General features: G+C 37.5%; 1 protein-coding gene across 1 annotated transcript in view; it reads left to right on the top strand.

Annotated features, from left to right (window-relative positions):
- The window catches only part of FRZB (frizzled related protein), a 33026-nt gene extending 16442 nt beyond the window's left edge, over positions 1–16584 (top strand). Inside the window, exons 3-6 of the mRNA XM_032856072.1 lie at positions 7432–7497; positions 11375–11579; positions 11970–12033; positions 15340–16584. Of these exons, the coding sequence (XP_032711963.1) occupies positions 7432–7497; positions 11375–11579; positions 11970–12033; positions 15340–15456 (452 nt within the window). The 3' untranslated portion in view covers positions 15457–16584. The remainder of the gene's footprint in view (positions 1–7431; positions 7498–11374; positions 11580–11969; positions 12034–15339) is intronic.
- The last annotated feature ends 6067 nt before the right edge of the window (positions 16585–22651 follow it).

Genomic DNA, 22651 nt, shown 5'->3' with positions numbered 1-22651 from the left:
CCTCCCCTTTGACTTCCTCCTAATTTGGGGAAGGAATTTAATTTTTTTCTTTGGTGCCAATGTTTATTGACTATAGCAGCTGAATTAACTTGGGGACAACTTCTGCCCTTATTGGAAAAAATTAGGATAAGTAAAAAGTAGTATACTTAAAATTTTACAGTAGCTTACAAGTATATGCATTCCTTTTTTTTTTTAAATTACTTTGCAGTATTTGACAATTTTGACTCATTTTTTATTCCTAAGCATTCTTGAGCTGTTACCCAAATCATGCTTGCACTTCTCCTGTCCCCCAGCTGTGGGTGTCCTCCAAGGCTCTGTGCTTGGCCTCTGCTCCTCTCTCCTTACTATCATTTCTTCCCATTGGATTGCATCCAGCTACATGGGCTTAGTTATCACTCTCATGACTCCAGGTCTTATCACTGTCAAGGGTAGAGCACCACATTTCTCCTTCAGTAAACACTTCTACCCAGTCACCTAGTTGAACTTCAAATACAACCTAGTTAAGAATTAAAGCTATCTTTGTATTACAGATTTCTTCTTTGCAACTTTCTTTTTTGGTATGTAGCACCATTGTTTTCTCAGGTCCCCAGTATGGAAACTTCATATTCAGCTTATTGGTCCATCCACCCTACTGTTCATTAGAAATGTAATGGCAGCCTCCTTGTGCCAGGCATTCTGTATGCCCAGGGCATGGGACGAGGGAGTGAGCAGTGACTGCACCTCCATTTTCTGTCCTCTTTTGTGTGTACTTGAGAGGGCTAGAGAGATATCTGATTTTTAAAAAAAGATTTTATTTGTTTATTTGAAAGAGAGAGTGAACGTGTGAGAGAGCACACGTTGGGGAGTGGGCAGGTAGAGGTATGAAGGAGAGTCAGGCTCCCTACTGAGCAGGGAACCCAGACACAAGGTTCCCTCCCAGGACCCTGAGATCATGACTTGAGCTGAAGGTAGACATTTAACTGAATCACCTAGGAGCCCTGATACATGATGTTCTAAAAGACTGTGAAGCCCACTTTATGTTTTTGTTAATTGACTACTTTAGAATATATTGTTGAACATAACACTTCAGATCTCACAAGAGAAAATGGGCAAATCTCATTGACTATCTATATTTTGTATATCCTGAATGACCCTTGGATCCAGAAATGTTGTGAAGGACAGTTTATTTAAAAATTTCCAAAGACCTAAATCCTAAAGGAATAAACTAAATTTCCTTTTCTTATTAATACAGTGTTAGTCCTCTCAATCTTAAACAGTTCCCTTTTACAAAGTACAAATTACTATGAATAGAGACCTTTATTACAATATTTGAGGTTTGTTTTTTAAGCTAAACTGAGCAAATGTTATTTTTGCTTTTTAAAGCCTTATTATATTACCTCCGTTCACCATCAGCTGCATTGCATTTTCCACATACTGCTATTATCCAAAATAAAATCCAACAGATTCTTTGCCTTATGCTTATGATTGGGAAATAAATATTATTTTAACATGTAATGAACAGCTGCTAAGTCATGGCACACTTCAGTTTATGAAAAAATGAAAGGAATGTCTCATGAATTTTTATGTTATTGGTACTTTATCAATGTATAATTCACCTACAGTAAAATGCATAATTGAGTGTATGGCACAATGAATTTTGGCAAATGTATACACCTATGTAGCTATCACGAAGATCAAAATAAAGAACATTTCCATCACCCCTCAGAATTTCCTTGGGCCCTGTCACCCACCCCATTGTGAGGAAAAGCGTAGTAGTGTACCTTTGTGGAGCACAATACCAATATGATTTCTCAATTCTGTTTTTTTAATCTAGTTACCCACCCCCAACTAAATGTAATACATATAAAAGTTTCTACCTCTAGGAAAAAAGTTAGTAAATTTTTATCTTTAAACTTAACACTTTTAAGTATAAACTTTTGACTTTAATTTTAAAATTGACTTGCAAATGATTTTTCTTTAGAAAATTGTCTCTTCTGTTTCACCAACTGCTCTTAAATTTGCATAAAATATCTTCGGCTCTTTTTGGTTTGTTTATATATTACCACTACTGCTAAGAGCTAACATTCAGTGAGTGATTTACTAAGTAATAGGCTTTGTGCCAAATTCCTTAAGTGAATTACTCTTTAAATTCTTAACAATAACCCTATGAGGTAGACAGTATTCATTTAGAAATAAGTTTTGCCAAAGGTAACTGGCCCAAAGTCACATAACTGGGAAGGAATGGAGTTGGGATTCAAACCCACATGCCCTTAATCATTTTGTCATATTCTCTTGCATTGTAATAATTATTAGAATGGTCACATATGTGATCATTTTGGCTTGCTAAGTTTGATCCTTCCCATTTGAATATGTACATGACAATCCAAAGGACTTCTTATATCAGGACAGAAATTACCTTGGTCCACCCGAGTCAAAATAGCAGAATCTGGTACTGTTGAAACGTCTGATTGCTTAATTTTGGACACCAAAGTTCTGTAGGTGGCAAGGAACCTAAGATAAATAGTGCTTCTCTTATCATTAGATGGTCTTTATATAGAATGGATTAAAAATCCCAGTGAATCTTGATTAAATCTGACATTTATGGGGCAGGCATACCAGGTACCATGATAAGTATTTTATGTGTATTTTCTCATTTAATTCTCCCAATAATTCTATGAAGGGTATGTCTGAAATTACCTAAGGGCATACTTACCGACACCTCTTATAGGTGGTTACAAATATAGACCTGGATCTCAGTAAAGAAGTTGTAGTTAAGAATATAGAAATTCAAATTGTAAAAATTTATTTTTTTCTGTCTGTTTTAAAAGTTGTGGTTTGCTCCTGTTTCTTAAAATGGAGGGAAGAAGTCAAGTGGGCTTCTAAGGCCAAATGTCAAGATATAAAACATATAATACATTTGGTACAAATTAAAATTGCTGAAATTCTAATCTTGAAAGAATTACAGTGGAAATTGTAAAACAAAGAGAATCATATTTTCTTTAATCCCCATGTATTTTTTGACAATAGATTCTGCACACAGCTCTAAGATGTCTTCTCCTAGAAAAAGCGGAAAAATACTAACTCATAGACAGTAGTATTCCAAAGTCATGGTACCTGAAAAACTATAGGGGCCTTAGAATCTGGCAAAGGAAGTCAGTTATAGTCTTTTAGCTCTGGATTGGACCCAGCATTAGTCGATTTCAAGCAAAGGTCAAGGTTAGAAAGTTGTATCATCCTTACGTATGAACATAAATAGATTATACTAAGTAGTGAAGGTCCACTGAGAATCAGATTTCATAGTTTTACATGATACTTATAATCTTTAGATCTTATGAAACCATATGACTCTTTAAAAATACTATTATCAATAAATGAACCCATTTTTATGAACAAAAATTCAAATAAAGAAGGATGGCTTTCCTCTCTGAATTATGTTTAAAAGAAACCTCATTGTTGAGACGTGCACTGGGGGGCATCTCCTCTGAGTTGCAGACCAGATTCTGTGGAGCTCAGCCATGTTAATTTTGCAAACTAATGTTTGTATGAGGGTGATAAACTCCTATTTGTTTGAGGATGATGAGCAGTCTTCAATTTCATTAGCAAAGAAGTAGGAAATCATTGATTCTAGGAGACTGCCTGAGAGAACCAAGCAAAAACATGAGGGAGACCTGCCAGAGGTGGAGGTCCATGGATGCTCATGGGATGTAGAACGCCATGTTATTCCGCAAGTCAGGATGTTACATTCCATCCTAGATGTTGAGGAGATATATAAAGATATATATATAAAACCTTCCCCACATTTGAAGAATTCTTTGTCACTTAATTTTGTTGCAGCCTGCTCCTTTAACTTATTCATGTATTTTTTTCCTTAGAGAAAAATGCCAAGGCAGTTCCTTTACAATCTTTTCTTCCCAACAGTGGAATGCAAGCGAATCAATATCTAATGGTTTCTGTGCAAAGCTCAGTAAATAATAGATTTTATTTTGCCACTGTGGAAAGCAAAATTTAAAAACCTTGTGCAGTTGGGAAGCTGGGAGAGGAAGACTGCTAGCAAAATTATTAGCAAATTAAAGTAGAAATGATGATAATATTTCTGGCTCCATAAAAAGTCTGAGAAATTAACTATTTATACTAAAAGAAGGGGAAAAAAAGGAGGCTGTTGCAATCTGATTTAGGGTGTCAGGGACAAAAACATAATGAATAATGCATGTACTATATCCCTCCATGATTCTTTGCAATTTCCCAGTTCTTGGGCTTTTGGGGATATATATGTAGATGTGAGTGAAAGCACGTTAGAGGATGAAGAATTGATTTAAGATATATTTTTCATGAATATGCTCTCATATGAATATGTTTGGTTTGAGTTAGCATAAATAAGTGAAAGGAAGTCTTTCCATATTTGAGCCTTGTAGATATAAATTTCCACTTTTCCTTTTATTCTGTTATTTTATTGAGCTATGAGTTACTTCAGCTAGGCAGCTGTTTGCTTGTAACAAGAGCTAAGGACCCAAGCATGGCAAGGGTCACTTTTATGATAAGGCTTTGCCACCTCTGAGGCTAGCAGAGGTAAGTGCACTGTAAATGAATCAAATCCAGTTCCGAAAATATAATCGCTCTGCTCCTTAGCTATTAGGAAATGGCCTAGCTCTGCATATGTAGTTGCTTATATATAGTTATGTAAATACCTACTTGAAATCTTCTAAATTACTTTATGATTTGATTTTTTGAAAAATATCTCCTTGGGAAGGTTATGGAGTCCGTTTGTTTATGCTTCAAGTAAAGTTGTATGGTAACAACACCATATTAGACTCAATCCAGTGATGGTTGGTATAGTTTTGCCAAGAATTATTATTAGAGTATGAGCAAATTTCTGAAGAATTACAAATATGTAGATAGTTTATCTACACGCATCATGTTTAAGAAATATCTATTTTTAAATGCTAGAAAAGCACAAATCCCCGTGTATATATGGGTGAGAATAATTTGTAAATCAAAGACCATAGCAGTTACTGCTTCAGAAATGGTCTCATCTCAAGAATAGCTCTCCTTAAAAAGGAACCCTTGTGAACTGTTCATGGGAATGTAAATTGGTGCAGCCACTGTGGAAAATAGTATGGAGGTTCCTCAAAAAATTAAAAATATGGGGGGCTCCTGGCTGGCTCAGTTGGTATAACATGCAAATCCTGATCTCAGGGTTGTGAGTTCAAGCCTCACATTGGGTGTAGAGCTTACCAAAAAAAAAAAAAAAAAAAAATTAGAAACACCATGTGATCCAGTAATTTCATTACTGGGTATTTACCCAAAGAAAACAAATACACTAATTTTAAAAAGATATATGAACCCCTTTGTTTATTGCAGCATTACTCATAATAGCTAAATAAGGAGGCAACCTAAGTGTCCACTGATAGATGAATGGATATATATGTGGTACACACACACATATACACTGGAATATTACTTGATCAAAGAATGAGATCTTGTCATTTGTGACCAGATAAATGGACGTAGAAGGTATTATGTTAAGTGAAATAAGTCACACTGAGAAAGACAAATTATGAGTTCACTTACATGTGGAATCTAAAAAACAAAACAAATGAAAAAAAAGCAAAGCAGAAATGGATCCATAAATACAGATAACAAGCTGGTTATTGCGAGAGGGGATGTGGTCGGGAGGATGGGCAAAAGGGATGAAGGGGAGTGAGAGGGATAGGCTTCCAATTATGGGATGAATATATCACAGTGATAAGAGGCACACATAGGAAATATGGTCAATGGTATTCTAACAGTTATGTGTGGGGACAGATGGTAGCCACACTTTTGGTGAGCATGGCATAATGTATAGACTTGTCTAATTACTGTGTTGTATACCTGCAACTAAGGTCACATTCTGTGCCAACTATATTTTAGCAAGAAAAGAATATCTCCTTAAAAAAACTGTAATATTTCCATTAAAAATAAAACAACTATACAGTAGACCTAGATATCTTTCCTTTTTTGACAAATGGGAATATAAATATTTTGTGAATAAGAAAGTAATTATTGGAGTAGACTTCTTCAGAATAGCAACCAACATTGAAATTACCCATAATTTATTTATTTGAGGTCTTTATTCTAGAGAAATTCTGTGTTAAAAATTATCTGCAGAACAAGGGAAGTACTGTGTGTAGTGTGAGAAAATCCTCACCTCTCTGATGGATGAGAATGACGTTGCTACTATTGCTTTGTAGAATAGCACCTATCCCCATCAATGGTGATTTCTAGAACTTAAACGCTGCTAGTATGGTGTTTGATACTCTTCTTGGGACTGCTACTTTAAAACATGTTATCTATAAGTTCAACTGCAAGTAAAATTTATTTTGATTAGAAAACATCAGCTGGTCATCAAAAGCTTCTGCCTTTTATTGGTCTATGCTAACATAAAACATTTCTTAAACAAAATACTTTTATTGACTTTCTGTGATTCATGTGCTCTTTTTTCCTTTTTCTGTGTTTCTCTTTCAGCATAGACAGATGCCATTTATGTTTAATGAAGCTTTCTCAGGCAGATTAGTTTAAAGAAATCTTTACACAAACTAAAATGCTTCCTGAGATAATTGTGTATTATTATCTATTTTTATATTGGCTTTAATGACTAACAACTTACCACGGTTATGATGCATATATGACATATATTTGTCAACTAATATATAAACAGTAGAGTAATCCACTTCCCAAGATTTTAAGTGATTTATCCTATATATAAAACATTTTGAGACAATACAAACTTTAATTACATATGCCTGTCTTCTATATAAAATGTACTCTTGTCACTACTCACCAGATTTAAAAAGCATGGAACTTCTCATTTTTAAATTATGTATCTAGTAATTTCTTCCAATAAGTATAAAAATACCATTGAGTTAAATAGCAGTTATTTGGTCTCTAGATGGGACTCTTGGCTGCTCTTAAGAACTTTACTAAGTTCACTGGGTTGTAATCAAACCTACTTACTGAGTTGCTTTTAGATCAGGAACTAATATTTAGAAAAATGACCTGTGATCTGTAAAGTGTATATGAATGCAGGTGGGACCCCACAGAGGCAAAGCAGTTACCTGAGCATCAGCAGGAAGTTGCCTTTCAGTAGGCATTGATTCTACTTCCACAGGCACTAAATATACCTCTTTCAGGATTCGGGGTTCATGCCCTCTTCATGCGTGGCAGTGAACAGGGTTTCCTCAGGATTTGGGTGGTTTGCTGAAGAGGAGAAGCTTGTGAACATATTGACATTAAATAAGAGGCTAGGTAAATAGAAGTAACATGAATGTAGTCCCAGGAGAAAGAGATCAGACACATAGAATGGTGAAGAGCCTCCTCACCACCAAATTTGGATCGAATCTTACCAAGAAAAATGAATGACTAAAAAGAGAGCTCATGGTGAATTTTTGCTTATAGCGAAAATGTTGTATTTTTCAGAACGCTGCAAATGTAAGCCTATTAGAGCTACACAGAAGACCTATTTCCGAAACAATTACAACTATGGTAAGGATAACTTGACGGTTGACTTATAAACTGCTGTGCTGAGAAAGGGGTGTGTGTGTGTGTGTGTGTGTGCGCGCGCGCATGCACGCACGCTTGTGCATGATCTTGTAGGGCAGTTTAAAATTAAGGCTTAGAACCAAACAAGGACAACTTTCAAGCACAAGTTTACTGTTCCTCCCAAGCAATTAAAATGTCTCATGGGCAAAATTCTTTTTTTTTCTTTTTTCTCATGGGCAGAACTTTTAACAAATGCTTGGTTTTACAGCCGCTCAGGCTGCGTTGCTGCCATCTTAGAACCATGTAAGTAAGTGAGCACCCAGAGCTGCGTTTCAGATGAGGTGGGAGGGACACTTCTTTCCCTGACAGGCTAAGCAGGGTTGGAGCCTGAGTGTCTGGAGCTACCCCAGTTTTTCAGTCGTGCTTCGAAGTCCGCTTCCCCAGAGCGCTTTGATGCATAAGGGACTGATGGGTAATAGAGGACAGCTTGGTTTCTCCAGTCAGTCTAGCTCCTGGAACACACTGACAACTGGAAGGTAACACTGGCAAAAGTTGTTAGTATTCAATTAAGGAAATGTTTTTTTGTCCAGCTTGACCAAGAAAAGTGACGTTCTGTTAAAATATTAACTGAAGAACCACCACTCACTCCAAATGTAGCTGCCAGACTTAACTGAAGGAGGAAAAACCTCCTGTCTCTGTAGCAGGTACTGTGCTGGGTGGTTCCTATACACTGTCCTTCATAGTTTTTTCAACTGCCCCAGGAGGTGTATTATTATGCTAATTTTATCAGTGATTATTGAACCCAGATTGTCCTTTCTTATTTAGAATGTTCTTTTGGGCACTGGCATGCTTCAGAGTCACAGATATCAATTCCTATTATATTTGAAAGGCTCAGAGTTTTCCAGCTGATAAAATAAGGGACAAATCAACATTTGCTGTAATGGATAGGCATTTTATTGTGATTTTTTTCCCCTAGCATCTATGAGGTTAATAAAGGTCATGTGACCCTGAAGAAGATTGCTGATGCTGAGCCAATGAATAAAAATATGACAATTAAATAGATTTTTAAAGGAAACATTATTAAAATGAGAATTTTATTATCAAATTTATGTGCCTTATTTTAGAGGATAGAGGGCATACAGCACAGATTTATTTTTATTTCTATACTGTTGGGAATCGGAAGGAGAGAAGTTGGTTAAGACTCTGTAAGAGTAATTTTTGATATCTATGAAAATACTGTGTCTTAGAAGGTATAAAGTAGAAAATTCTCAGTGTAAATAAATCTCTTTGAAATAAATGTACTAGTTTCCCAAGTTTTTCTTCAATGAAATCCATTTTTATTTTTTGCTTACTACTCATCTTAGGAGGAATCTTATTTCTCTTAGTCAGTGGTAAATGGGCTTTCCAAGGTTGGAAGGTCATGTTTTTCTGAGAAGTCAAATGGCTGGCGGCTCATCTTAGAACCCATTCCTCTAAAAACTGATGTGAAAAATCACAAGGAAATGGAGGTCTCGATTTTTAGGAGATAGTTTTTCAAGACTGAAAAATGTTATGTGAACTTTTAAGTATAGTTATACTAAAAACAAAAGCGTAATAAAAAATGTTATTTCAAGGAAGTTCAGTTGACTTTGTATTTATTTTACTTCTCTTATTATTAATTTTTACTTTATCTCACTTTCTTAGAGCTGTGGCAGTTGGTCCTGTTATTCTGGTTAAAAGTTAAAATACCAGTGGTTACAAGTCTGAGTGAACATTATAACGTAAAATGGAATACAAGTCACAATTAGTGGGAAGGAGATCATTTCTTCCTCATAACCAAACAATAACGAGGTTGCCCATAGTTGAAGGGTTTTCATGGGTCTGTAGCTACTACTTAAAGCCTCTTTGGGGGGGGGAAGGCAAGCACTCAAATGATTAAGTAGAAGGAAGAACTCTGAAAGGAAAATGCAATTTAAATTTTAAAATATGTTGATTTTTATCACAGTGTCTGCCTGTGACTAATGAGAAAACAAAGTTGGGGGTGGGAGTAAATGATAATTCAGACAACCTCTGCTTCATTCAGATTAATTCAGTAAAAGCTCTTGAGCTTTAACCAAATTACTTGAATAATAAAGTAAGTCTTGTATAGAGGTATTTATTTTGGAGTGGGTACATGTGCTAAAAATTTCTAATGAAAATAGTAGACACACTGGGTAAATAAATCATTAGTTAGAGAACATTTGCACAGTTTGCTAATCTCTAAGAGTTGATGGAGGCTCTGAAGCACATTTACATAAACCAGGACACAAAAAAATGTCTGCGAGCCAGGCTTGTCAATTTATCATCTGAATCTCCCAAACGCCATTTCAAAAAGGGTAATCTTATTTTTTTGTTAAAATATAGACATGAGAACACGAAGAAGGGATTCCTTTGCTTGCAAGTTAACACCAAGCAGGGACAGCTGGGTAGTTCTATTTCATTCACGGTAGTCCTCATACTTTCTCTGGAAATTGAAATACCTGTGGAGCAAAAATGAGGTTTTGTCCTAAAGATTTTAGAATCAGCAACTTAATTTCTCTCATCCGTATGTCCTACTGGTGGAACGTTGAACATTTCTGTATGAAGTCGGGGCATTGATAGGAGGAATGGTTTATCGCTGGCTTTACGTTTACGTTTTGGTGGATTACTTTTTTCCATTCCTTTGTAATCCAAAAGACCCTAAAATCTGTGGGAAGGAACTCAGACAAAAGTGATTTGCAGAGATATGCCTAAGAGGCTTTCGAAAAGTGGATTCATTTAGATAAGTTTTGTCTTCCTCTCTGTAACATCCCTGAATATTGGACTAGAGAGCTGGGCCAAAAGCCACTGGCTTCTTGCTAATTGACATTTTTACTTCTTTGCAGGCCTTTTCGAAGCCCTCCTTAAAAGAGGGGAAAAAAAAAAAAAAGACAAGCTCACTTATCAGAAGAAGGAATCTAAAATATTTGGCTCTTCCAGAGGACAGAATATACAGATTAGAAGCAGAACTGTACTTTGTAGATTCAGAGTTAAATACTTGGACTTTGCAGCTGAGCTGGTTACTTTAAGGGGGTTCATCTTTATACTGAGAAGTTAAGGTGGCTTTTGTGAGCTACACTGGGTGTCAGGATTTCCGTTGAGTGAGGTACATCATGCAATGAACTTAGAAGACCATGTTCCATAGCTCATGAAGGGAGGTAATGTGGGGGGTCTGACTTCAAAACACATGGAGCTGTGGTAGCAGTTCTTATTCAAGAAGAAAATGTAGTATACCTACAGGAGACTATAAAAGATAATCTGTACTGAAACAAAGGAGAAAGGAGCTGGTGTCTGAATAGTCCCTAAGATGAGCAAGGTGGAGAGGTTGCAGAAGCAGCTGGGGAACACTGTAGAACAGGACTTTAAAACACTGAAGAGGCCCCAACTCTTTAGAAAATCCATTAATACATCTGATAGAAACAAAACATATCAAATACCAGGTCTTTACATAGAGTGAAATTAATAGAAATTCCTGTTGGCAGCAACTCAAAGCACATATGTACACATTCAAAATAAAATTTTGGAGGAAAATCACCTCACAGTCACTCAACCTTTGATTATCTAAGTGGATTTCTCACAATGAAATACATGCACACACATATGCCTACACACACACACACACACATACGCACAAACATGTATGCGTACTTGAATTGGAAGGGGATCGGGGCTGAAGAGTAAAGCGGGGGCAGGTGTGTTATGTAGTGTGTCATTCACTACCATCTAAGGCAAAAAAATCTGGTCAACATTTTTGAATTGACTAGAAAGGAGCCTACCTGTCTTTTTTGATTAGGGCATTATTGTGTATCATATTACCACATCAGCTTTATTTTCTTTTATCTAGTCATTCGGGCTAAAGTTAAAGAAGTAAAGACCAAGTGCCATGACGTGACTGTTGTAGTTGAGGTGAAGGAGATTCTAAAGGCTTCTCTGGTAAACATTCCAAGGGACACCATTAACCTTTATACCAGCTCTGGCTGCCTGTGTCCTCCACTTAATGTTAACGAGGAGTATATCATCATGGGCTATGAAGACGAGGAACGCTCCAGGTAATTCACTCCCTAAGGATTCAGAATAATTGCTGTGCTTCTCCTTTCTTTTATCCTATGCATTTCTCTAGACCTCTTACTCTGGGGTTCTTACCTGGGGCTCTGTCTACCTTCTAGGGAGATAGGCTTTTGTTGGGTCCCTCAATGTAATGTTTTGGATAGAAAAGTGTATGTGTGCAATTTGTGGGTGTGCATTTCTCTGGGGAGAGCAGTCATAACATCATTTCTTCTTAAGGGAGTCCATGACTCCTAGATTGCTAAGAATTACTGCCCTAAAACTTGGCTGTCCTACTCTAGAATAAATAGTAAATCCTTCTTGACAATGATTTCTTGTGATTTTCAATAATACATTTTAATTTTCGAAAATGGTTGCTTCTTTAAAAAATACAGATTACTGTTGGTGGAAGGTTCTATTGCTGAGAAATGGAAGGATCGACTTGGTAAAAAAGTTAAGGTAAGCCTGTATCTTATGTTCAAAGTGATACATAAAAATAAAAGTAGAAAAATAGTCATTTGTCATTTACATGAAAGAGTTGCCCTTAAGAGCATGAGAAATACTTAAAGCTGAGACGTATGTGTCTGTGTGTGACTGTCTGTCTCTCTGTCTGGGTCTGGGTCTCAAATTCTGAGGATGGAGTTTGTTTTTAATGTCAATTTAATTTAAGGAGTGAATTATTTGTAATGTATCAGAGATTTAGCCATAATAAATCTTCTCACAGTGAGAAATCTGACTATGGTTAGTTTAGTCCTGGTTGGGTGGCTCCACATTATCCTTAAGGCTCCAGGATCATCCTTGCTTCCTGTTCTGCCATTTTTAAGGGAACTGCTTCCATGTTCATATTTACCTGGAGGTCACAAGATGGCTGCCCACCTCCAGCATCCCACCTATATTTCAGAGAGAAAAAAGGGGAAGTAGAAAGGGCTTTCCAAGTGTCCCATCTGGCAATTTATACTTAGGTTTTAGTCTCCCTTCCATCCCTACCTGCAAGAGAAGATGGCAAGTGTCGTTTTTTAGCTGGACATATTGCTTCCTTGAATAAATTGCAGTTCTGTGAGTCAAAGAAGAAGGGGATAATAAATGATGGGCGGGAAACTACCAACGTCATCTCAATTTATAGACACCAATTCCTCTGTACAAGCTGCAGCCACATTCATCTGTATGTAAGAGATCTGACCAAATCAGTCTTTATAGCAGTAATGGAGGTTTATTTTTAAGCCAATGATTCTTAGATTCTGGAAATGATGTGTTTTTAGAAATCACAGTAAATTATTATAGAAAGTTATAAGGTTTCATTTCTTCTTACTATACTAAGCAAATCTGTCTCAAAGAAAGGAATGTATGCATAGAATGGCAAAGAATTGAAAAGTGTGCGCGTGCATGTGTGTGTGTGTGTGTGTGTGTGTGAGTGTAGTGGGCAGGGAGGGAGAAAGAAAGAGTGGGAATTGTACCAAACATAATACATCCCCTTCCTTCTGTGAGTCTGAAGGCTTGGGAAACATTTACAGGGTAAGTTAAACACCCCTGGGCAGTTTATCTTATACATCTGGCACTTGACAGAGCAGACACATTTCAGTTTAAGTGACCTACAAAAATGTAAAGGGCATTATTTTTCAGGGAGAAACTACCCTTTGGTAAGTTCTTTTTTTCCCCCAGTATATTTGTCAAAAGTGAGATGTATTTCAAGTTCAGACTTGTGGGAATTCTCCATTTGTGTCTCTTTTCAGTTACTTTGGTGTTTATTAAAAAAATGGCTCTTTTTCAGGAAGTTGGAATCTCTTACTGTCCTTTTAATTTGGTTTTCTGCTTGCTAATGCAGAACAGGAATTTGTCCTAAATTCCTGTACCAGTTGGAAGAGTTTTCAACATCCCTGCTGCAAAGCATGTAACGAGGCTTTCTGCTTCTCTTTTGGTATACCCAAACAGCGACCATCATGTAAAGACCCAGGACACATGGCTGGTTTATCCTATTTCTTACACAAACATATTTTCCATTGCTTTTTACAGGGGACTCTCAGAGTTACTATGAAGTCCTTATATTCTCAGTCTGGATTTAAACATGCTAAGGGAAGAATTAAACCAAAATGTGAACAATTTTTAATTCACATGCAGATACTCATGGCTAAAGATCTTGGGTAGAAAGTCTCTTTTGTCTGGAATTATTGAGATTCTTACTTTAGTTTTCCTGTCAATATGAGGATGTGAAAAAAAGTTTTAGGGAGGATACCATTTTTTTTTCCCCAAATAAGAGTTGCCCTTTTCAGCTGATTTCTTTTTCTTTTTTGCTCAGTGAATAGAATAAGAATTTAATAAAGACCTTCTTATGGTTTTGCCATACAAATTGTTGTTTACCTAAGTCTCTGGTGTAGCAGGATGTTCAAATCAAAATATTTGGTCTGCCTTGGGGAGCTGAGAATCAGACTATTTTTTAATATGAAAACAGTAAGATTGTGTAATTAAGTAGGTGAGAATGAAGAATTATTTGTAGTAAATGAAAAATGATAATTTATTATGTACTAAGCCCTTTATATATTATTTGTTAAACTTCAGAACAGTCTTATAAGTCTGCTCTATTAATTTCAATGTGTTAATGACAAAAATGAGGTTTAATAAGTTCAAGAAACTTTCCACAGTAACTGGTGGAAGTAGAATTTGAATTTGGACCCTCTGACCTTAGCTCCTTGCTGCTCATTGTTGTCTCTGCACCAGCAACACTGGCATCATGGGGGAGCTTTCTAGGTATGAAAATTTTGGGCCCCATCCCAGACCTACCAAATGACAATCTACAATTTTAACAGTATCTCCAGGTTATTTCTATATTTATCAAAATTTGAAAAGTACTGTTGTAGTCCTTATTCACTACCTGTAATATCCAAAATATAACTTCTTTTTAATTTATTATTATACATGTAGACCCTCTTGGCATTGTTATTATGGAATATTAGTGAACTTGATTGTGGGTATTAGAAACATTGTGAATGTCTGCTTTGTACAACTTTGAGTGTAGACCCTCATCTGTTGTGATTGTTGCACTTGATAGAAATTACTTGGAAGTACATTTTTTAAAGGATTTTATTTATTTATTTGACAGAGATCACAAGTAGGCAGAGAGGGAGGCAGAGGGGTGGGGTGGGGGGGAAGCAGGCTCTCTGCTGAACAGAGAGATGCATGGCTCGATCCCAGGACCCTGAGATCATGACCTGAGCCGAAGGCAGGGGCTTAACCCACTAAACCACCCAGGTGCCCCTTGGAAATATATTTTTAAGAGATCCCATTTGCCCCCCAAATTTCCATTTTTTTCACTGCTTAAATCACGTGTCTTAAAAGGCTAAATTCTGACACATCGTCAGAGAAAATGAAAAATAGCACTTCAGAATCTGAGTGTCTTCCATTCGTTGCCAGACTTATGTATATTACCTCCAGAAATACCCACAGGTTTGGATAGATACTTGTGTCACCATTTGACATGGAAATTTTAAATTTAAGGATTGATACGAAAACATGGCTGACATATTCTAGGTGGCCAATTTTGTGCTTTTTATGGTCAGAGAATTGTGTCCGTATAGCATCATCTGATAACAAAATTTTATACTCTTTTATGATCAGAGAATTATGTCTGTATAGCATCTCAGGAAAACAAAATTTTATACTTTTGGAAAATGCTTTTGCGATCAGACTTTGTAGTCTTAAGTTGTTAGAATAATAGAAATGATAACCCTGGAGATATGTGCCTGTGACCATTTAATGTTTTATATTTCACAGCGCTGGGATATGAAGCTCCGTCATCTTGGACTGAATAAAAGTGATTCTAGCCATAGTGATTCCACTCAGAGTCAGAAGTCTGGCAGGAACTCCAATCCCCGGCAAGCACGCAACTAAATCCTGAAATGCAGAAAGAACATCAGTGGACTTCCTATTAAGACTTGCATTGCTGGACCAGCAAAGGAAAATTGCACTATTGCACGCCATATTCTATTTTTTACCACAAAAATCATGTGGTAACTGATATTACTTCTATTTTCTCTCTTGTTTTCTGTTTTTCTCTTCCCTCCCCCCACCTCTTTTTTTGTGGTCTGAGTGCAGATCCTTAAATATATGTATTCTGTTTCACTAATCCTGGGAAAACTGTTCTTTGCAATAATAATAAATTAAACATGTTGATACCAGGGCCTCTTTGCTGGAGTAAATGTTAATTTGCTGTTCTGCACCCAGATTGGGAATGCAATATTGGATGCAAAGAGAGCTTTCTGGTATCCACAGAAAGCTAAATATGCCATAAAACAGTCTGCTTATCTAATTGCAATTGCCTCATTTTCACATGCCTTTCGGGAATTCTCCTCATGCTTAAAAGTTCTGAATGTTTATAAAGGTAAAATGGCAGTTTGAAATCAAATGCCACACAGGCCAGGCAATCAAGCACCAGGAAGCATTTATGAGGAAACGACACACAAGATAACTTATTTGCAAGATTGGCAGGAAGCAAAATAAATAGTTCTAGGCGCTGGGGAAAGAACATTTCACTTGATTGAGAAGCATCACTGAAACCAGTGGCTGTTGGGGGTGTAAACAGTAGCATTTTTCTTTGGACAATACATTTGGTTTGTTTATGAATATATTAATCAGCATTAGGGAAGCGAATTATAACTAGACATCTGCTGTTATCGGCGTAGCTCTGTTAAATTTGTTTCCCTTTAAATAAACTCATTGGTGTGAGTCTTTTTTTCCCCACCTTTAAAAATAAATCTTGACTTGCTGCGTTGACCAGGAAAAGAAAGTATGTATGCATGTGCACCGGGTGTTATTTTTGAAAGATACATAGCTCTATAAAATGCTGTAGTTTGCAGGATGGTAAAATGTGCGAGGGTGTGCCTCTGTGTATGTGCGTGTGTATGTGTGTGTGCACTCACACCCAAGCTAGACTGAATTACAGGCCTGTACTTTATCACTTGGATTTGTGCTGTTTAATGCTCAGTAAAATATGCCTAATAAAAGGAATTCTGGTTGTCAGGAGAACAGTTTTTCTGACTTTTGAACCACATGCACAATCTCACTAACCAAGCTGCAGTGTCCCCAGGGACCTTGTGGGGGACAAATGATACTTTTCCTTCTTTCCTTCTTCTAGCCAGGTTCTTCTCTTCAATTTACATATTTCATATTAGCAGAACCAAATTTCTAAGCTATGGCATGCTGAAAATAAAACATTTATGAAGCAAAATGGTGCTGTGCTTCCTTCTACCAGGGCAATCGTGCCAGAATGAAATCCTGGAACAATCATTTCCCCAAATAGTTAATAATTCCTCTAAATTCACCCTTTTGAAAGTAAGAGATCGGGGCGCCTGGGTGGCTCAGTGGGTTAAGCCTCTGCCTTCAGCTCGGGTCATGATCCCGGGGTCCTCGGATCGAGCCCCGCATCGGGCTCTCTGCTCGGCAGGGAGCCTGCTTCCCTTCCTCTCTCTCTGCCTACTTGTGATCTCTCTCTGTCAAAAAAAAAAAAAAAAAAAAAAATCTTAAAAAAAAAAAAAGAAAAAAAGAAAGTAAGAGATCATCCTGACATTCTGGCTGTTACTTAAGCCCCTGCAGTTTGAGAATCTCAGAAGAGTCGCCACTTTTGCCCCCTGTGAAGATTGTATGCTTTTTGAGCTGCTGAATGGTTGCTAGTGGGTAATTTGGCCACTGCTCTTTGGGGTTTATTCTCAAATGGCTGGGGAAGGTGCATCTTTTTATAGATGCTGCTGTCATAGCCTTTAAAAGGTGAGTTTGGGGGCGCCTGGGTGGCTCAGTTGTTAAGTGTACTCAGGTCATGGTTCCGGGGTCCTGGGATCAAGCCCCGCATCAGGCTCCCTGCTCAGCGGGAGGCCTGCTTCTCCCTCTCCCACTTCCCCTGCTTGTGTTTTCTCTCTCGCTGTGTCTCTCTCTGTCAAATAAATAAAATAAATAATTTTTTAAAAAGGTGAGTTTGGGGGTGCCTGGGTGGTTCAGTTGGTTAAGCGACTGCCTTCGGCTTGGGTCGTGATCCTGGAGTCCTAGGATTGAGTCCTCTCTCCTTAGCAGGGAGTCTGCTTCTCCTTCTAACCCTCCCCCTTCTCATGCTCTCTCTCTCTCAAATAAGCAAATAAAATCTTTAAAAAAAATTTTTTTTAAAAAGATGAGTTTGGGTGCCACAGGGGAGTAGTGAAGTGGCACAAGGGAAGACCCATATCTTGGGATTTCTCATTGTGGTGTTGATGCCTCAACTTGAGCTTCAAGGATTCAGAACTGCAAAGTCATGCTTCTTCAATGTTCTATTTCTTTCATGTGTTTTTCATGTTCACTATGGGCAGAAGGGCAAGAATGGACCGAAGGAGGTTGAAAAGAAACTGGTTTCTCAAATACATGAAATGTCATCTCTTCCAAAGCGTAGTAAGGAAGACATTTTTTTAGAGAGAGAGAGTGAAAGAGAATGGGGGAGGGACAGAGGCAAAGGGAGAAACTTAAGCAGGCTCCATGCCCAGGGTGGAGCTGGACCAGGGCGGGGGATTGATCTCGCGCCCCTGAGATCACGACTTGAGCCAAAATCAAGAGTCGGTTGCTTAACCAACTGAGCCACTCAGGGACCTCCCCCATAGTAAGAGGAATTTTAAATGATGAAATATTCTGATGTACAATGGAAGACTCAGACGTGTCCAGGCCCTGCAGTATTTTTTTCAGGGTTGAGAGAGAGCTATGGTGGTGGTAATAATTAGTTTCTGTGTAGAGATGTGACACAGTTTATGCTCAGAACATATACAATTATATTTATAAACAAAAGAGCACTCCATTTTTGGATTCACCTGTGTTCTCTGCCACCTTCCCTTTAGTGATCTCTACTGGCAATGCTCGATTTTGCTCATTCTATGCAAAGCTCTGTCAGCAAACTTTCCAATGATATGAGGTCTGTGAATTGTAGTGTTGATAATGTGCTCCTGGTATTTCGCTACGATAGTTGCAATATCTTCATTAATAAATTATGTACAGGCCTCTCTTGGGAGATACCTTGATTTTCATCATGATGGTCGTGTTTCTAATCAGACTGCAAAATCATTTCCACTCTCCAGTTGCCATAATACACATACATCTTATTCGTGCCTCTCTACGGGCTTTTCTGACAGGTACTAACTTTCAAAGCCACTAAAAATTTAATATATATGCACCCTTGTGGGTAACCTTGAGATCTAAAGAGTTAATTTAAAATTTCTTTGAGCAATTTTGTTCACCTTCAGGATTTTAATTTTCCCAGCCCAAGTAACAACACCAAAATGTTAGGTGCATGCTGAAGAGACCGGCACAAATTAAAATAACAGCAAATTTGGATTCTCTGCACAGATATGTATTTTACTGTGTCACATATAGAGTGTAATCTGATTCGGTGCCATATGTTGCACTGAGCATTTGGGGGTGGGGTGGGACAAATGCATGGCTTTCCACATCTGTTCTGTATTAAGAAGACAAATACAAAAATTACAATCACTGTGAGTAAATAGCACTACTTATTGCCTTCTGCAAGAAATTACTTGTTATTATTTTTTCAACGAGTTAAAATGACAAGTATTTCAAGCTTGGTGTTTATTCAGACTGGGAGCTTTAATATTTAGATAATATAAGCATTCAAAAGATGGTAAAAATGAGGTAGAGCAGAGATTTCTCATACTATTACTGAAATCCAACTGATAGTATTTTTGAACATGGTTCTCAGCTGTATTAATAACAAAAAATGGTAGAGTCAGACCTTTTTTAAGTTATCTCTTTGGGTAATAATACCTAACAGTGGCTAGAGCTTTATAAAATACACCTGTATTTGTGTTACCTCCTGTAATCCTTGAAAGTCTGTGAAGTAGGTATTATTTCTATTTTACAGATGAAGAAATCAAGGCCTTAGAAACTTGGGAGTTTTGTAAGTAGCAGAGCTGGGCCTCAGGTGCTCTTATTTTTATTTCCCAAGTTATATGTTTTCCACCACTGTAAATGCTGATAAAAAGATCAATGCATCTTGACATTTTAAAAAAGCATAGTATCAGGCATGGAGTGGGCTACGCATATTTTTTTCTTAAACTGAGGTCTACTGACTGCGTCCCAGAAAGTGTATATGATATAGTTCCAATTCTGATCCCAAGTACTGTTGTTTTTATTTTTCAGTTTTCCTTGCCTACAAAATTAAAGTTTCAATGGAATGATTCTTATAGAGGAGGAGAAGGTAAACAATTAAAGTGATTCTTTTGGTATTAACAGTTTGATTTGTTTTGGCATTAATAGTTTAGAGATATGGGATTCTCCGTAGAAAAAATGGTATTTTCCTTCTGAGTTTCCATCTTCCCTTGAATTTGGAGAGAAGTGTGGAGTTCATAGTATTTAACAACGTTAGGAGGAAAGTTGAAATTCAAAGTTGATTGTTGATTGGTTGCCACAAATAAAACCAGACTGACTACGTTCTACAGGAAACTCTTTGTTTCTCACTCTCAGATCTTCCCTTAAGCCCTCCCACCACCAGCCTCTTCCACAGGCAAGAAAGAACACTATTCTATATGACCTAATTCCTCCTGCTTTTCTTTCATTAAATATTTTTATAATGACAGGGATTCAACACATTGAAAGACAACTAAAGCTGTTTTCTTGAGGGGGGGTGGATAAAATGCAACCATTATTTGTGGTTCTACTTTGAATGGTGGGTGCTGAGAACTCGGGGAGCTATGGAGAAGGATAGGGTGTGCTCAGGGAAGCTTGCCAGTCCAAAAGGAAAGGATGTGTGGACTGTGGAAGCTAAATCAGAAATTAAAGCAAATGTAGAAAAGAACTTCCCACTAATCTCAAGGCTATGGAGGGGAATGACCCCTCTTGGTAGTGCTGGGGCTGCCCTTCCAAATAGCCAGAACACCCTCCGCACACACTACACGTCATGAAATGGGACTGAATGGGCTGTAGGGTTGGGTCTTAGGAAAATTTGGGGCATCAGCAAGGGTAGGTTGAATTATACATGAAGCTTAGGATCGTTCTGAGATGGTAAATAGTCTATGAAACAGAGAACAAACTATTTCTTGTCTATACTGGATGGCAAATAAAGCTAATAAAGTTGATCTGGTTCATTCATTTTATTTCTACATTATTTTGGTGACTCTGGTTGGGGGATCAAGTTTCTCTGAGATAAGATCCCCATACTAGTATTAAGAAGAGAATTTGAGGTAAATACTTCTGCCTCAACTAGACAAAAGGATAGACGAATGTAAACAAATCTCTACTGCAGAACTCTTTCCCTGGGACTTATAACTCAAGTGATCTATCAGAGCTTTAAAAAGAAGCATGGAGTTCAGAAATATTATACCTATGAAGATGGCATCGTCCTGTCTGTGAACATTTATCTCTTTCCCTCTTGCTCATTCTCCCCTGTTCTGCTTCTCCTCATATTGTTCTGCTCATTAAATCAAATACAGGGCTGTAGGAAGTATGTGCAGAACTGTTAGAAAGCCAAGTATGAAACAAATAGAAGAGATTGACATTCTTTAAGCCCTTTGATCAATATCCCTGAAGCTCATCTAAATTTCTTTCAAATCCCTAGTTCAGGCAGTCTTGTCTTCAGCTTCTCTTATATACCCAGTACCAATAGCCTGAAACTACAGGGACTGCACGCCTTCTTTAGAAACATTCACTCATTCAAAACAGCCTCCTTAACCCACCTTGAAAAGAGCTTTGAAGTTAGGGCACCTGGATTCACTCCAAGTTCTAAGATCAGGTGAGTGGAGCTGGGCAGAGCCTGTTGAGCAGTGCCAGGAGCATGGTAGGTGTTTAATAAATACCGGAATTATTCCACCTTTTATTCTTGAATTCTCTCTTTAAGGTCCACAGTTCTCAAACAGTGCCCCACTGAGTGCTTACCCAGGCAAGAAGAAAAAGTGGCTTCCAAGAGATCTTACACACTGCCCTGTTCTTGCTCCACCATCTTTAATATGCCAAACTAAAAAAATTTCCTTCATTCATCCTCAGGTTGAAGACTGAAATCCTCTTTCCTTTCTTCTTCTTCTTAAGCTGATGTGCTTAGAAGTAGCAGGGTCAGGAGACAGGAAGAACACTCATTCAATTAAGGTAAGATTCTGAAAAAACCACATAATACTCAATTCTACAAAAACTTATATAACTGATAAAAATGTGTTTTCTTCCAAATATGATTTATTTTGGAAGTCAAAAAACCAAGACTCTTCTCTAACCACTTTTAAATACAGAGAATGGTAAACTTATGGGAAGCTTAACATCTTTATGTTGGTTATCTCTATGGGGATATCAACTTCCAGATTGATTCACTTAATCTTCCAGCTTTGGAAGTGGGTTTTTATGCTTTGCTGTTATTCATTGTAAGTAACAGGTTATTTCACATAAATGAACAAAACAAGTAAGCCAATATATTTTTTAATGTTATTGGTAAAACTTTGGTCCCCAAGAACGGTTATTGTTCATTGTTTAGGTGAGCAAGAAGACATCTCTTGCAATGATATGTGTTCTCAATATGAGCTAAATTTTGTCAGAGGAGCTTCTTGGTGTTTTTCATTTCCTAGAGAGTTCCAGAAGTACTAAAATTATATTGAGACAAAGTGTTTATGTTTCAAAAGTGCAGGCTCTGCATTCCAGGCTGCACACTGAGGGTTCTCAAAACAGAGGTGGCTTTAACTGAAATTGGGGAAATAAGGATAACTCCTAAGGGCTCGGATTAGTACATATTGGAAAAATAGAAGACAACCTATCCGCCAGCTGTAAAAGGGAACAACCTGATTCTAGGGGTTGGCACACCTTTCTGTAAAGTGCTGCATAGTAAATACTTAACGCTTAGTAGAGCCTCTGTTGCAAGCTCTGCCCTTGAGGCTTAGAAGCAGGCATTGATAATACATACATGAGTGAACATGGTGGTGTTCTAATAAAACTTTATTTACAAAAACAGGAGGTAGGCTGCTTTTGGCCTTTGGGTTATAGTTTGCCTACCTTTGTGGGTCATCTAATCAAATGTTCACTAACTAGTTTGAATGATTTGATCACTTTTTGGACTTAATGAAATAGATAGTTTTGGTGGCATAGACAC

This window comes from Lontra canadensis, unplaced genomic scaffold (genome assembly GCF_010015895.1).
Source record: "Lontra canadensis isolate GAN:19392208 unplaced genomic scaffold, GSC_riverotter_1.0 scaffold11, whole genome shotgun sequence".
Taxonomy (NCBI): Eukaryota; Metazoa; Chordata; class Mammalia; order Carnivora; family Mustelidae; genus Lontra; species Lontra canadensis.
The sequence above is the reverse complement of the archived record's forward strand: the minus strand, read 5'-3'. Positions and strand labels throughout refer to the sequence as shown.